Genomic DNA, 15,687 nt, shown 5'->3' with positions numbered 1-15,687 from the left:
GTACATACCAAGTAACATCCAGAAGCTAAATCTCATCCAAGTGTCTCCACTTAATTGTACCATCAAGTAAATATTTACCAGTATACTCAATGATGGCAAAAATGGTAATAGTGGAACCTAAAAGGAAATAGTTAATATGTTTCTATTAAACATAATTTTTTTTGCATGTCACACTTCAGGTATGTAACACAAACTAGAGGTAAAGTGTAATCACTAAAAAGAATTTAATTTTTTTTGGTGTTGTAGTGAAATTTTCACTGGGTTTAACCAACAGTTTCTATAGATCTTAAACTTTTAAATACATTATGTTTAATATATATTCTCTATGGTTATAGAAAAACTTTCCAGTTTGTGCGGGACATATACTAATGAATTCCTCTATTTACAGCTGAAAAATACTATATCTATCTCTCTTATTCTGAAATGCTCCCCCACCACCACCTGATTCCTTGACCTGCATCCTATACTTCATTATTTCCATTAAATAACTGATCTTAGAACATAAGTTAAAGTGCAAAATGAAAGTACTTATACTCTGTCTTAGGTCCAAAGTACTGCAGACTACAGAGACAAGTGATTGTACACTCATCAGTTTCTGACTTGTCTTCCAACTTTAAGTTCTCTCTCCCACTCATTAGAATCCATCCAAAGCTGTCATCAGAGAATAATGCAGAGAATAAGTTATTCATATTCACCATAAAAGCTACTTTTTGCTGGTTCTGAGGCTGCCTTTGGATGAGGAGAATGGTAACTATGAAGGAGATCACCAATAAAGCAAGAAGGCCAATACTCCAGGGCTCCAAGTTAGCAATGAAATGAATCCCATATGTAATGAGGACACTCAAGCCACAAATCAAGCAAGCTGTATGAAAAACAAAATAACAGAAATAGGTCACTTAATCTCTGCATTGAAGAGGAAGTGACTTTTAAGAAAAGTGATAGTAAGCTTCAACATGTACTGTTGTTATGAGCATGTTTAATTAAATGAAAATTACTACAGGTTAGATTGATTCATGAAGGATAAAAGCACAGAATGACACATGTATGATTGAAAGAAGGCATGTTATCAGTTGATTTTTAATTCTGTCTTTAGTAAAATTCCAATATAAATGTTAATGCATACATAAGTTTGAACAGCCAAATACTTACCTAAGAGGCTCACTAAGAAGTTAACTATAGTTGCAGTCTGCCCAGTTGGTAAACTGGATGGATTAATCAAGGCCTGAAGACGGAAGTGATTCTCTTCTATCATGCTTATCTGTGACTCACTTACTGCAGATTCCCTTTCAGCTGCAGCCAAAGCTGCTTTTTCTGGAGAGTATTTTGGTTCCTCATAGGTGGGTTGGTATCTATGTATAAAACAGAGTAATAACCATAACTTCTAGATTTAAAGCAATATGAATCTAGGAATGTACAAAATTAGTAAATTATTTTCAGTAGAACATTAGGATTTCCCAAGTTGTAACTGCATTGCAACAGCATTACTAGTCAGTGTCATATATAAAAATACTACGGCAACTCACTTTTTTGATTGGTTTGTTTGGAGACTTTTTTTTTTTTTGGCAGTTCTTTTAAGCTATCTGAATGCAGCAATAGCTCAGATAAATGACCAGTCCCATACAGAAAGAAAGGACAGGGTCTGGTAGTCAGCAGCAAGGAAAGAGTAAGGGATCTTGTTTCTGACTTGCTTGCTTTATTCTAAGAGGCTTCTAACTGGCATTACCTGAAAATTGACATCTGCTTTGTTAGCTTTTAAATGTATTTTTAAAAATACTTATGTTAAGTGAATTCTTTTTAAATAGAATAGGCTTCTCTTTTAAAGTGTAAATTATTGCAACAATGAATTTGAGCTGAATTTAAGGTGTTATACTTTTCAAAGTTAATTACTTAGCCTTAAGTAATAAAGGCTGAGTTTTTAAAATAAGAAGAGCAATACATAACAAAGTGATCTGTAGCTAGCAATATATAATTTCATAGCTTTTTACACATGACCAATACCAGAGTTTTACTGAGAAGTATTTATAATCTCACTCATATTTGCACTCTCTTCTAGGGCCACCACATCTTAATACACTTGTCTGGTCTTACATTTCTAACTAGGATAACACAAATCAACTATTAGAACTTGTTCATCCTGTGAACCACCTGGAACATCAACTCTTTTCACGTACAGTCCCCAAAATGCAATATGCCTGATGTACAGCATAGATTGTATTCATGTACAAGTATCATTCCTGAATTCTGTACTCTTTGGGACTGATGCTTGGACCAATACTTATTCTGGAAAATAAAAGGTGTCTCAATTTCACCAGAAGCTTTAACTCGACTCATTGGTATACTTATGTAACAATATACCATTGTTTTCTTTGAGGAGTCACTGCTTCTTAGAAATCATTTATATGCTTACAGCTACTGCCTATCTAACTAAAAACATGTATTGTAAATATTACTTCTGTTTATTTATTGACCAACTAAAAAAAACCCCACAGTAGAATACAAAGGATGTTTTTGACTCACCTAAGAATGAGAACACAGATTGCCACAAGTGAATAAGCAAGAAGTGTGCCAATAGACATCATGTCCACTAAAGCCTTTAGGTCAAACAGAAATGCCATTACAGCTAAAAAAGAAAATAAATGGAAAAAAATTTCAGGAGACTGACATAGAATTGTAGCATCATTCACACTGGGAAAATAATTTAAGATCATCAAGTCTAACCATAAGTGCCAAGATTAATATTAAAAATGTATGAAGCTAAGATTTAAAAATCTGTCTGCAGTGTAACTTTTTGTTTTACTGACAGCAATAGGAATGAAATCATGACAATCCTTAAAACCACATATTTTAAGCTACTGGTATCATTAGAAATCTATTTCCCTACAGTTGAAAATCTCATTCATATAGATAGGCACTGATGAGTCAGTCATACAGTCATGCTGCATAATCAAACACTTACATCGGACTCATTCGGATAGAAATATTTGCACACATATTGTTGAATTTAGGCCATATTAAAAATACATTTTTACAGAATGAAGTTCAGATCCTGTAACAGAATCTCACCAGACCTGAAGGGATGGATTCCACTGCCAAACTGAGAAAAAATCATTGTGATGTAAAATTTCTGCTGAGCTGGGAAAGAGCTCTGTGTGAAGAGGACTTACAGGAGTTGTCTCAAGTAAAATAGTTTTGTAGGGTTTTTTTAATGGTTATCTGACTAAATATAGTTTTCAGTTCACCTTCAGGAATGATCAGTAACATATCTTAAGAATTCATATTCTTATGATCACTGAACTAAGAGGCAGAAACTCCCATGGCAGTGGAAGTAATTATAGAAATCTTCTGTTTGTAAAAGCTAATGCCATATTCATTTGGAGATTCTGGCATATCTTTTTTTGTCTATACTGTTTGCACAACAAAGCACATTATTTATAAAGAAATTAGGAGAAGCTATCAGTAAATGAAATCCTAATTCAAATTGATTTGAAATACATACACATACTTTAAGAGCCTCTTAAAGGATTTGTATTTTATTAATATTTTTGAGATGCAGATTATTTGAATCATCAGTAATCTCAACATCAAAAGAAAATATTAAATATAGTCTTTATACACCGTGTGTATATGCACACACAAATTATTCTACGTTCAAACTATTTATATTTAATACTTATGGTATGCTTTTGTTAAAATATTTGTAGACAGCTGCACAAGGGCACAAACACATGGACAAATACTCCCCTGGTATTTGATCCTAAAGGAGGAAGCAAAATGTGGTTTTCTGAAAACAAGGCTGCTGGATTACAGAATTTTTATATAATCTGGGGATCTCTTTTTCCAATTAAGAAACACATATCCTGTTTTCTTCAATGAGAGTGGATGTTCCTAAATCCAAAACGCAATCTGCAGTGTAGATTTTTGAATACCTCTCTGCTTTTCATGCTCTAAAGAGTAAAGCCAAGGAAGAACAGAACCTATTAAAACCTCATGTACAGTAGCTATATTAAATTTTTAATCCCAGCTTCAAAAGGCTACTCTGTGGCCTGGATATTCTTTAACTTTAGAAACAAGATGAAAAATGCCTGCAAGTTTCTCCTTAGTAATTCTTCTATACTAAGAGAAAAAAAGGCAGCATATTTCTTTTCCACCTGTCTTAGTTCTACTCTAAGAGACAACAGTAGGTCCCTTTATGGTGAAACTGGACTGACACCAAAACATTTTGCTATGTGGAGAGATCTGCCATGGCGATTACCACCCATGAAAAGATTAGTCATGTAATAACATGTGATGGTTGCCTCAGCTGTAGTCTTGACTTGATAACTTTAATTGAGCATCTCATTTTCTTAGCATTTCTTACAGCTGTAAAACTATTTGTGCTACAAATGCATAGAAAAGTCAGATAATATAAGTTGTTGCATACATCCACAACTATTCTGTCAAAACTATATATGACCACAAATTACCAAATATGGATTTTAAAAAAAATCAGAAAAGAAATTACTCTTTCTCCAGCAGTAGATAAAGCTGTTTTCCAGTGAGCTGTTGACGCACCAAATTCCTAAAGATTGTCTAGAAGCAGTCCAATGTCTGCTTCTACAGAGCTACAGCAGGGCTGTGTAACTATACCAATCACTTTACTAGCTGGGTAATACACTATTCTTTCTTCTCATCATTAGTGTGATTTCACAGAAAGATTTTGATTTCATCCCACAAAACTGCAACTTCCAAATTCTTAAAGCAGAATATGTCATTAGGATAAAATCAAATATAATAAAGTTGAAATAATAAAAGTAACTCTATGCAATCTACTTGTACTCTGAACAAAGAAAGGGGAACTGATAAGGCTTCATGTGGGGCTATCTGGACAATGACTCTGCCTTTCTGCATTAACATCAAGCTTGAGCAGTTTGACCTCAAACTTTACATAGTTTGAGAAGTTCCAGTCTTGTGGCATCTGAGAATGACCCTGACTATAAATAAAAATATTGCATCTCATTCCTAAACCTCTTATTTGAGATTAATTTTAGTCAAAGTTGCTGAAAGTTATAAGGCATGTATTTGATATTTGAATTACTTAAAAAACTTATTTATTTTCCTTTGAGCTAAATACTTCTAAAGCTTCCAGTTTTCTGGGATGATTAAACATCACACTAAAATGATGATGAAATCTGGGCACAGCTGTATGTGCCTCAGCAAGAAATACGAACATGAGTGAAAGAGTTGAATGGTAAGAATTTACCGTCGGATTTGGCAACGGTTCCCAAATTATTGTTTTGGTAATGTATGTGTATACATATATGTGCAGATACATAAGCCCCCAACACGCACATGCCCCTCAACCACAACTTGGTAAGCCTAAACAACAACTATCATTTTCTTTGGAAGACAATTTTAAAAATCCTTGTAGTTGACACAAAAGATGTCCTGCTTTGTACGTAATTAATTTTCTTATATCTCATTAAAAAAAAAGTGACAAAAGTTACTTTCCCCCCAGTACAGATGGCATAAATATATTAGGTCTACATCAGACAAGGAAGCCCTGTCAGTAGCGCATCAGCCTAAGGGACTCAGATTAAGTAACAAGCTTATTCACTGTATCGGGGTAAATATAAAAAAAAAAATTAAAAATTGAATTCTGTGGCATTAACGCCATCACCACCACCATGATTCACTTGATCTGGAGTTCTTTCACCCATTGATTACTCAGTAATTTTATTCCCATTGTACATGCAAGGGAAGTTAACAAGCAGCCCTTTTCAAAAATATAAAGTACCATGCACGTGCATAGAGTGTTTAAATCTCAGTTTTAAGTAACATGGGCTTTGAGAGCTTACCAGAGATGACCCCTGCTGTCAAGGTGGCAGAAACTGGTGCCTGCCTCTTATTCACTTTGGCAAGAAAACTAAAGAGTAAACCATCACGTGCCATGGCAAACAGAATTCGGGGCAAAGGGAACATAGAGCCGAGAAGACTAGAACAGAAAAATGTATAGTTCAAGTACAGGTTATTAAAAGCACAATGCTTTACTGGTAAACCCAACTACACAAAAAGAAAGCTTGGAGGAGTTAATGGGTTTAGGTATAGTTTTGCTTAGGCTCTGTGTTGCTGCTCTTAGGATTTTGTTTGGTCGACTGATGTTCTTGGTTTTGGGTTACTGTTTATTTTGACCCTAGGCTTTGAAAGCACTTGAGATAAACCAACAACTAAAAATCTGAGATAGAGAAAAGTTTTACTGGTAGACTACTTTACCTAGCAAAAAGCAAATTTGATCATTTTAGTCCAAAACAAATCCAAGCTGCATAACAGTGGTTTATTTCCATATATTCAACGTGTTTAGCAGTGCACCTTTCTTTACAAGGATCAACTCTAAGTCTCACCTGCTACTGCACCAGACGATAGAGTAGCAACTAGTGGGGTCTTCGTTTTGGAATTGATTTGAGCTAGACATTTGAAAAGCAACCCATCCTTCGCCATAGCATAGATTACACGTGGTATTGGAAAAATGGATCCAAGAAGACTAAGTAAAAAGCAAACACATGCAACATGGCAAACACAATTCATGCAGAGTTGTATTCATGGACAAGATAAAAAATGTTAATTAATGGCATGTATAGACAAAATGTATGATTGTAAGACAAAACCAGAAAGCCCCATAGCCCAAGGTACTATAAATCAGACACAAATAGGTTTTTTTAACTGAAAAGTTGATTTATTATTATAATTATATTAATTTAGGTAATGAAATTACTTCATTAGATGGAATCTAGATTACCAAGATAACTCTCTTCCCATCACCATAGTTCTTGTGTATTAATGGACCAGGAACATGTTCCAGATCACAGTAACTATGCAATTAAGCTTTAGTATTCCTGTAGAAAGTCTGTCAGTCAGCAGCAGCAAATAAATAAGCAAAAGCAGCATCCCTTACACTCTATATTTCCATGTAAGCCTGATGACTTACAGTTATTTGAAGTAAGCACTATACAAGTGTACTTGGGCAGATTAATTCTTTTGATTAAAGCACCTCTAGGCAAGCTGTGTTAAGACTTTTGTTTTGGAAGAAGTAAAGCTAATTAATTTAGATGTTATTAGAACACATAAAGCTTTTAAACTATTGATAACTTGAAGCTCTTAAACATACTTCTTAAATTAGGTGGTTTCTTTCCCTCAAAGAGAAATACTTTTAATTAAGAAAACAAAAGATGAAATCATAGCCAGTATAACCTCTGCAACACACACACAAGTTTTTAACCAGGTGAAGGGTTTCCTTTCTTACTTTAGAAAAACAACTATATCACTTAAAGAAGGCACAGCTCTTACATGCCATAGGTGATAGGTACATCCAGTAATGCTTGTGGGACACAAGTATTAAGCATAGACAGGAGAGAAGTTTTATTGCAAATGAACTGATTTTGATGTTTTGATTCCACAAAGAAGGTACATTCCAAAAAATTCCAGGAAGTTTTTTTTTTTTGTTTTAGCTTTGTAAGGTTCATTTATCCTACCCTTCTTTATGTACATTCGTGTACATAATGTCAGTATTAACAAACATCTTTACCCAACAAAATAAGTTCATGACATTGCACAGTAACAGGAAACCAAAAGCAATTCATCCCAATGTTTTTTCTTCATTGTACCTCTAAACTGAGGTGCATGAAATACAGTGTCCTTTGTTTTGTTCTAAACTAACATCAGTCAACAGATTAAAAAATTAATCTCTTCACAGGAGTACATATAATTCTTCAGAATACACTGGAAAAAGAGACTGACAGTTCAAATTTCTAAAAATTTCTTACCATCTCAGTTCACTTTGTTTTCCAGTATTAATTTCTTTAATCTAGTTTCTTATATATAACTTCTACTATTTATCAATGTAAAGAAAAAAATCAGTGAAATTCTCCAACCTAAGGGGACCATGAGAAATATGTAGAAAATAACATAAATAATCCCAGGACGAACTGTGTAACTATGACATTCTTCAGTCAGTCCTACATTTCTTTCAGTGTCCTTCTGGAACTACTTCATGTTTCTATCCCCTCCTGCATCTAAATGTTCCTTTCCTTTAAACCATTGCCCATGGTCAACAAACTCATATTCAGGCTAATGCCTACATAACTCCAATGGGGTTATGTTGGAGTGCTGGTAGTATTAGTGTTTCCACAGGCAACTTGTTTTCCTTCGTGGAAAGGCAGCCAGTGTTCTTAACCACTGAAGCTCATGGAAATGACTCCTTACTACATAAATTCAGGCAAAAGATTGGCATCAGCATTTTTCTATCCCTAAATTCAAGTATCAAGCAATTTTCTATTTTATTAAAGTGTTATTATCATATTACAATTGGGGTGTAATATATCTGAACACATATTAATATATATTGTTTCCTCCCTGATCTTTTTAATCAAAATAATATGCTAAGGTTACATTCACAGTTTCACAAAGGGAAATAAAGTATAATATTTTCACAGCTATAATCTACATCTCAAACACACACACAGAAACCACAGGAAGGGATAATGTCAGAAGACAGACTGGCTGCTGGAGGAAAATAGAGACAGACAATGAAGAGTGGAGCTACTGTCTTCAATTTTGCCTGCAAATGCACAGAGCCCATACAGCTTCTGAGTCATAGGGAATACACAGTGAAAAAGGAAAAATGGGGGAGGTTTACTCTGTCAGTTAATAAAGATAACTTGCAGGTCATATGTTTGAAAATATTTATATTTAAAAAAATTGGTGTAATAAGCTTCTACAAAGACGTAGGGTTCAATAACAGTCAGTTAAGGAAAAAAAGAGCTTAAATTAACACAGCTACTGTCAAGTAGACTTGCTTAAGTTTAATACTTGCTTATAACACTTATTGTTAATTCTTTGCATGGACCGAGCCTTCAAAATGAACACACAAACATAGATACAAATGTATTATATTATTCATCAGCTTTTCCCAATAGAATTAGTATTTCAAGGTCTTTACCTTGTAGACAAAGCACAGAGGGATCCCACTGCTACAACATATTTAGCAGGACCCCATCCAACATATTCAAATGCTACTGGCAGAGGACTTTTCTCATCTAGCAGATAGTATGGCATCATAAGTGTCAGTGCAGCTGAAACCAAGCAATAGGCCATGAAGCAGACAAGTAGGGACACCACAATTCCTATGGGTATGGCTTTCTGAGGATTCTTGACCTCTTCTCCTGAAAAAAGAAAAAGAAAATGCCCCACCAAAAATTCATACTAATTTTCCCCTTCAGCTTTAAGAGATAACATCAAATGCTTGATGTCAATCAAATCAAACATCAAAGACAAATCACTTGTTAATCTAAGTCATGAGAATCATATCTGTAATAGAAGTTTTAAAAACCTGAGTAAAATAAACTTAGAAACACAGAACAGAACTCAGTATTTTGTTGTCAGAAAATAGTGGTAAATTAAAGGTCATAAGATACATTTTATATGCAGAGTATTCCAAGCCCATAATTTTGAGTTATTTACCTACACTTTCAATGTACTCATTCCCTATCAGCCATTGGGAATGAGGCCTTATTCAGAGAACAGTGAGCCGGTGATTAACATTATTTGAGCAGGTGATAAACATTATTTGAGCAGAAAAATTGTATACTAAGCCTTTTCCAGACTTAGAAAGCATCAATCATTTCTTTAGAACAGGAATGAAATAAGTAGAACCTCCTCCTTCTTCCCAGAAAGATAGCCATGTTCAGGAATGAACTTAGACTCATTCTACATTGGCTGAAAGAGCTTTGGAAGAAAGCAAAGTAAGAAGAGTAGACAGAGTATTATATTGTTTGTGGTTCTTTGGGGTTTTTTTGCAAAAATATCCCCATGTTAAACATATATACACACACATATAAATACTATACCAGTGGTTGCAATGCAGTCAAATCCAACAAAAGCATAAAAACAGGTTGCAGCACCAGCCAATGTTCCTGTGAAACCATATGGCATAAAGCCACCACTCCCATACATACTTGTCACATTTTCATAGGATGAGCGGTTCCTATAAAGAACAAAAATACAGCAGAAAGAAAAATTTTTCCCCTCATTATTGGCAGGATAAATACATGCATCCTCCTACCCTAGAACTCTGAAAAGTGTTTAAGGCTTCTCATCATGACAGAGATCTGCTTTACAAAACTGCATGAGATGCATTTTTATGTCCAAGCTTGTAAGAAAGAGAAAAATAACAGCAAAAGAAAGAATGTCCGAATCAAGCAACTATCATCTTACTTGCTTTGAAGTTTGTGACAAAACATATTAAAACACTAACAGTGTTTATTATAATGAAGTATGTGTAAGAAAAAACTGCTTGAAATTTGAGAAAGTAAATAGATTTTTTAAAATTACTCTGTTACTGCAGTAAAGTTTCTGAGATATTCTTCACTTATATTCCAGTTGTCAGGTTCACCTTTCACAAAACCAGAAATAATAACGAAGACCAGGACCAAGATGTTAATAGCAGTGAAAATCCTATTCACCCATGCAGACTCCTTTACTCCAAAAGATAAAAGACCTGTAAAAAAAAAATATTTTATAGATGTGAATGGCCCATTATACTATTAAAATGTCATTTAAACAAGGGATACATGTAGAAGAAGGTATGTGTGTGTATATAAATATATGCATGTACCTTGAATAATACTGAAAAAGCCTCACTAGATTAAAAAAAAAAAAATCACAAACTTACTAGACTTTTTAACAGCACAACAATAGGCAAATATATTTGAAACCACAAAAGAGAAAGCTTCTTCTTTAAGTATTTAAAAGTATTTTTAGCAATGGCTACTTTTTACTTCTCTGAGATGCCAATCCATATCTCTGTTTTATGCCATGGAGTAAAATAGCTACAAGAATTCTATGCTTCGTAAAAATAGATTGGTAGAATATATTCCTTACAGAAGAATTATCTGTTAGATTAAAAAAAGAAGCACAATTATTAAATTAACAATGTAACTGATTGACTCTACATTTTTCAGGGCACATCCATCACAGTAAGTCCCATTTCCTAGTTCATTAATAACAGCTTTAAAAGAAATGCACACCTCATGCTTGTAACACTGATGCATAGAGATTCTAGAAAAGTCAGATACCAAACACACACGGCTTTAGATTACAGAGTAGAACATTTAAACAATCTGAAAGTTATTCCATCGGGATTCTACTTTATCATTAGATTTTTAACAATTTTAAGTGTTAGAATGTTAGCAGTTTAATGGAACAGGCAGTGAACAGATCAGGAAAAATTAAATACAACTGGAAAATTTTCACAGGTCCTTTGTGCTCTAACCATTTCCACTAATATCACATACATACTTTCCCTCATTATTTAGAGATTAAGTCTGAAAATTTTAAGCCTCTCAAAATAATGTATAAAAAGTTTCTGACTCTTCTAATGAGATATTTACTATCTTATCAGAACACAGAAATTATCTTATGAGCTGCTCAGGTTTTCTTCACCAATGTAGTTTTTATTGAAATAGATGTATGCTTTCTTCAGCCCAGTTTTTCCCAAAAAGGCGGTGTCTCAATCAGCCTAATGCAGCGTGAATCCTAGTTTGTGCATTTTTAAAGTCCTTTCCTTATCAAAAAACCAAACCAAAACAGAACAAAAAAAACAAACAAAACAAACAAACAAAAGAAAAAAAAAAAACACCACACAAAAATAAACCCAAAAAACCCCAAAAATTAAACAAACAATACCCAAAAATAACACACCAAAAAAGCCCAAACCCCAGATTTCTCTGTACTTGTCTTTGTGCTTAGCACATAACATTTTCTGTAAAACATCACCTGCTACTCCTATGACTCAGCTTTACACAGCTCACAATCCAATTACTGATTCATGTTTGGCATACTGTGTATGAGCCATCCCCACTGCCCCTTCAGCAATAGGGAATTCGACCCAATTCAGTCACTGGGGGTTTGGCTTCTTATCAGACACCTAGAGAGGCAATTTGCAGCAAAATGTGAAAGGAGTGAAGAAGGAATGATGGTAGGGATGAAAAGACAGGACACAAGAAAACACAGTAGCAGTGACAAGCAACAGGGGAAACATTTCCCCTTTTTTCAAGAACCTCTAATTCTCATGTTCTGAAGAAGCAATGGCAATGGAGAAAGCATAAAAGATCTCAGTGTCTAAACTAGGACAGTGTAGTTTGGTTTGTGGAGTTTCAGTGCTCTGCTTTTCAGGGTGTTATTTTTTTGTCTCCTTTTGGAAGAGGTGAAACTGAAAGGTCTGCTTCAGTTATGTTCCACATTAATTCCCAACCCTCCTGAGGACATAAGGGTCTGAACTGGTCCTATAGGCAATTTGGAGCCAAAAATGTGCCAGAATGCTGGACTAAATCTAGTCAAGCCAACTCCCAGATCTTCCTAAGTATAGGAAGCCATTCTTTTATGTACAGAGACCTAATAAATCTTCAGGTGAGGTGCACTGGTCATTCATTCTAGCAGTAGGTAGAACAGAAATGTTTTCCTATGCCAAAAAAAAAATCCACTTAGAACAAGAGAACAGGTTATATCTATCTATCTATCTATCTATCTATCTATCTATCTATCTATCTATCTATCTATCTATAACTTAGTTTCACTTTCCAGAGAGAAAAGGTTCTGCTTTGGTTTAATCCAAAGAGATACTGACCATGACAAGTACATGAGATATGGGTAAGACCTCTACTGAATATTGAAATGCTTCTAGTATTGCCTGAAAACAAACTGCATACTTTAGAATACACTTCCTGCTTCCTTCATTCCCAGTGGCACTAGTAACATTTCCATATGGTAAATAATTATTAAATGCAAATATTGAAATAAGTTGCAGTATTTTTGAGCTTTCTGATCCCTCAAATAACATGTAGCTAGTGTCAGGGTTTGTGATTTAAAAACATGATATATGAGTGAAGACAAAAACAAGACTAGGAAGAGTAGACAGGAAAGGCATACTCAGTTGTCAAATTGGTCTGTTGGTCCATACAAGTACCTTGGGGTGCCCTTTAGGTCAAGCAAACTCTAGGATAAACAACTGAAGACTTAAAAAGAGGAACATTATTACATACCAAATAAGTGAACAATTTAGGTGGAATAACCCCCTTACAAATGCCCACTACATGCACAATATATAATTTAAGGAGACCACATCACCAAATTACAGAGCTTAACCTCCAGGCCACCCTGAAAGCATTTATTGGTGATAGAGCCATGAAAACACAGAGAACTGTGTAATTTTCGGTTACCAAAGGTCTGTATAATGGGTTTAATAGAAAAAACTACTGACAAGAGATTAGTTCATGTCTCAGTCTCAAGAGAAGAGGGTACATGTGAAAGTTTGGTTGTATACATTTAATTCACAGAGCATTGTGCCAGTACAGCATGTGGCTCTAAACTTCCTCAAGGTATTTCAGTGCAATACCCTACAATTTAGCACTTTTAAGTGTAAAATATCACAACCACAATAAATTAAGCCATATATTTTCTTACCTGATAAAAGTAATATAAGGAGTACTGCAAAGAAGTCAGGATACTCTGCTAGCCCGGAGTAATTCATTTTGAAGTAAGCACTGAAGAAATGACCAATCTGTTTTCCAAGAAGTTCATCAAAGGTGCCACTCCAGGCTCTTGCTACACTTGATGTACCTTCATAAAACACATGCATGTTTAGGGTTTTACATTCATACAGTGGGATACAGCTACTTCTACAGAAAAGGAAGCAAAACTATGCCTGTTGCTACTCGTATTTAAAGAAGCAGAGCCTGTGGTGTCTGTTTTGATGAAGAATTTTAATGTTTAAGAATTTTGCTCGTTAAATGGTAACAAGATTTTCTAGAACCAAAATATACAATTTTTTGCCTCAAAAAGATTGCAGAAATTATTTCTGTGTCATTTATGCCTGATCCTGGAAGAAGCTTATTTCTAGCCATTTCTAATTTCTATGACATATGTTAAACAATAAAAAGTAACATAAGAAAGCACTTTAAGAAAGAACATAGAGGAAAGTTTGCCTACCTGTAAATAAAGCAAAAAAAAAATCACTAGCAAGACATATGTTGCTAGAGTCTGTATTTAAAATTAATACTCTCTGTGGCAAAGAGTGCATGGGCAAATAGAATTTGCCCAATCTTATTTGTATAACTCTCCTCTCATGAAATACATTTTAATACAATACTGGAGAACATCAGTTTTGTAATGATCTGAGTAACCATCTTGTAGGTACACATCTAAAGCTAGATGTGTTCATGCACAATATAATGGAAGTCTGGGACATATTCCTCTGGAAGAAATAATTTTTAAATCCAAAAATGTTATCTCTGCTGAATCACTGGAATACCTGTTATGCTATCTCCCACATAAATATTTATTTTATTCAAATCTGGTCAACTTTGTATTTTATGGGATTACCTGATAGGACAGCTCTTAATTAGCACAATGATATAGTAGCAAGTTAGTACTTAAACACCATGACTTTCCTGTAAGATTCTATAGTGGAGTCCTTGTAAATACCCTTACTGTATATATTAAAAAAAAAAAAAAAAAAAGAGCTTATTGATGTTACTTAAATTATTTTTGCTGACCAAAGAAGGAAGATAGATTTTATTTATTCTTGTGCATCATGACAGAATTGTCTGACACAATCTTCCTACAAGGTATGTGGCTCATACATCACACTGTTACAAAAATATCTTGCATAAAACCTGTTTGCAATGGTGATGCTCAGAAGGAAAACCTAATCAAACTACTTTGGTTATTTAATCTCAGCAGGACTAAAAAGAAACAGTAGCTAAGTGTAGAGACAGAAAAGAAAAACAGCCCTAGATCTGTATCTTTTACCTGCTGCCTCAGTGTTTGTTCTTAAGCTTACCTATAATATAGGATAAAACGAGATTCCAGCCAGTGATAAAAGCCCACAGTTCGCCTACTGTAACGTAAGTGTACAAATATGCAGAACCAGTCTTGGGAACACGAGCGCCAAATTCGGCATAGCAGAGACCTGCCATCACAGATGCAATGGCAGCAATTAGGAAAGAAACAATGATGCTAGGTCCAGAATCAGACTTGGCCACTTCTCCAGCAAGGACATAAACACCAGCACCCAGGGTACTTCCGACTCCCAGGGCTATAAGGTCCAGCGTTGATAAGCATCGGCACAACTTGGTGTCCTCAAGACTTTCGCTGCCAATGTTCTTCTTCCGCACCAGACACCGAATAAAGGACAGAGCTGTTCCACACGGCAACATGGTGGATGTAGAGCTCTGAAATAAAGGAAATTCCACTATGAAAAAGGTAGTGCAGACTCTGGTGAAAAACAATGGGAAAAAACATTTGCATAAAGAACTTCAATCACATCTATGTGTTTTGTGACGTTAAATAAGATGGCATGTGCTGTTTCCCCCAGAAATAAATTAGGGATACACTATTCCTAAGTTTATATGTAGCACTTATGTCCCCAGGGAAAGAGATCCATTATCTTCAGGTTTATTACATTGCTGTAAAAAAGAAGAAATTGTTTATAATTATCTGCTAATGGCCGCTTCATAACCACTTCTGAAACAGAAACAGCCTATTATCTCATATATCATAGAGCCTTTTAAGATAAGGATCAACACCAAAATAAATAAAGGGTTTGGGATCTGAAACTAAGACTATAAACAGCAAAAGTTTAAAATAGGTTATTCTGAG

General features: G+C 34.7%; 1 protein-coding gene across 9 annotated transcripts in view; it reads right to left on the bottom strand.

Annotated features, from left to right (window-relative positions):
• SLC7A2 (solute carrier family 7 member 2) overlaps nt 1–15,687 on the bottom strand; it is a 53,764-nt gene that overhangs the window by 5,272 nt on the left and 32,805 nt on the right. For 8 of the 9 annotated variants that reach the window (XM_085578690.1, XM_085578686.1, XM_085578688.1 and 5 more), the window contains 10 exons: nt 14,870–15,260; nt 13,492–13,647; nt 10,363–10,528; nt 9,879–10,015; nt 8,972–9,194; nt 6,378–6,517; nt 2,518–2,620; nt 1,150–1,349; nt 696–862; nt 9–117 (listed from right to left, as the gene is read on the bottom strand). In XM_085578690.1, coding sequence (XP_085434816.1) covers nt 9–117; nt 696–862; nt 1,150–1,349; nt 2,518–2,620; nt 6,378–6,517; nt 8,972–9,194; nt 9,879–10,015; nt 10,363–10,528; nt 13,492–13,647; nt 14,870–15,245 — 1,777 coding nt within the window. In that variant the 5' untranslated portion in view covers nt 15,246–15,260. Of the gene's footprint in view, nt 1–8; nt 118–695; nt 863–1,149; nt 1,350–2,517; nt 2,621–5,834; nt 5,972–6,377; nt 6,518–8,971; nt 9,195–9,878; nt 10,016–10,362; nt 10,529–13,491; nt 13,648–14,869; nt 15,261–15,687 lie in introns of all 9 variants that reach the window. The other variant, XM_021535962.3, reaches the window with a different exon arrangement.

This window comes from Lonchura striata, chromosome 4, assembly GCF_050655825.1.
Source record: "Lonchura striata isolate lonStrDom1 chromosome 4, ASM5065582v1, whole genome shotgun sequence".
Classification (NCBI taxonomy): Eukaryota; Metazoa; Chordata; class Aves; order Passeriformes; family Estrildidae; genus Lonchura; species Lonchura striata.
This window is presented reverse-complemented; position numbering and strand designations above follow the sequence as displayed.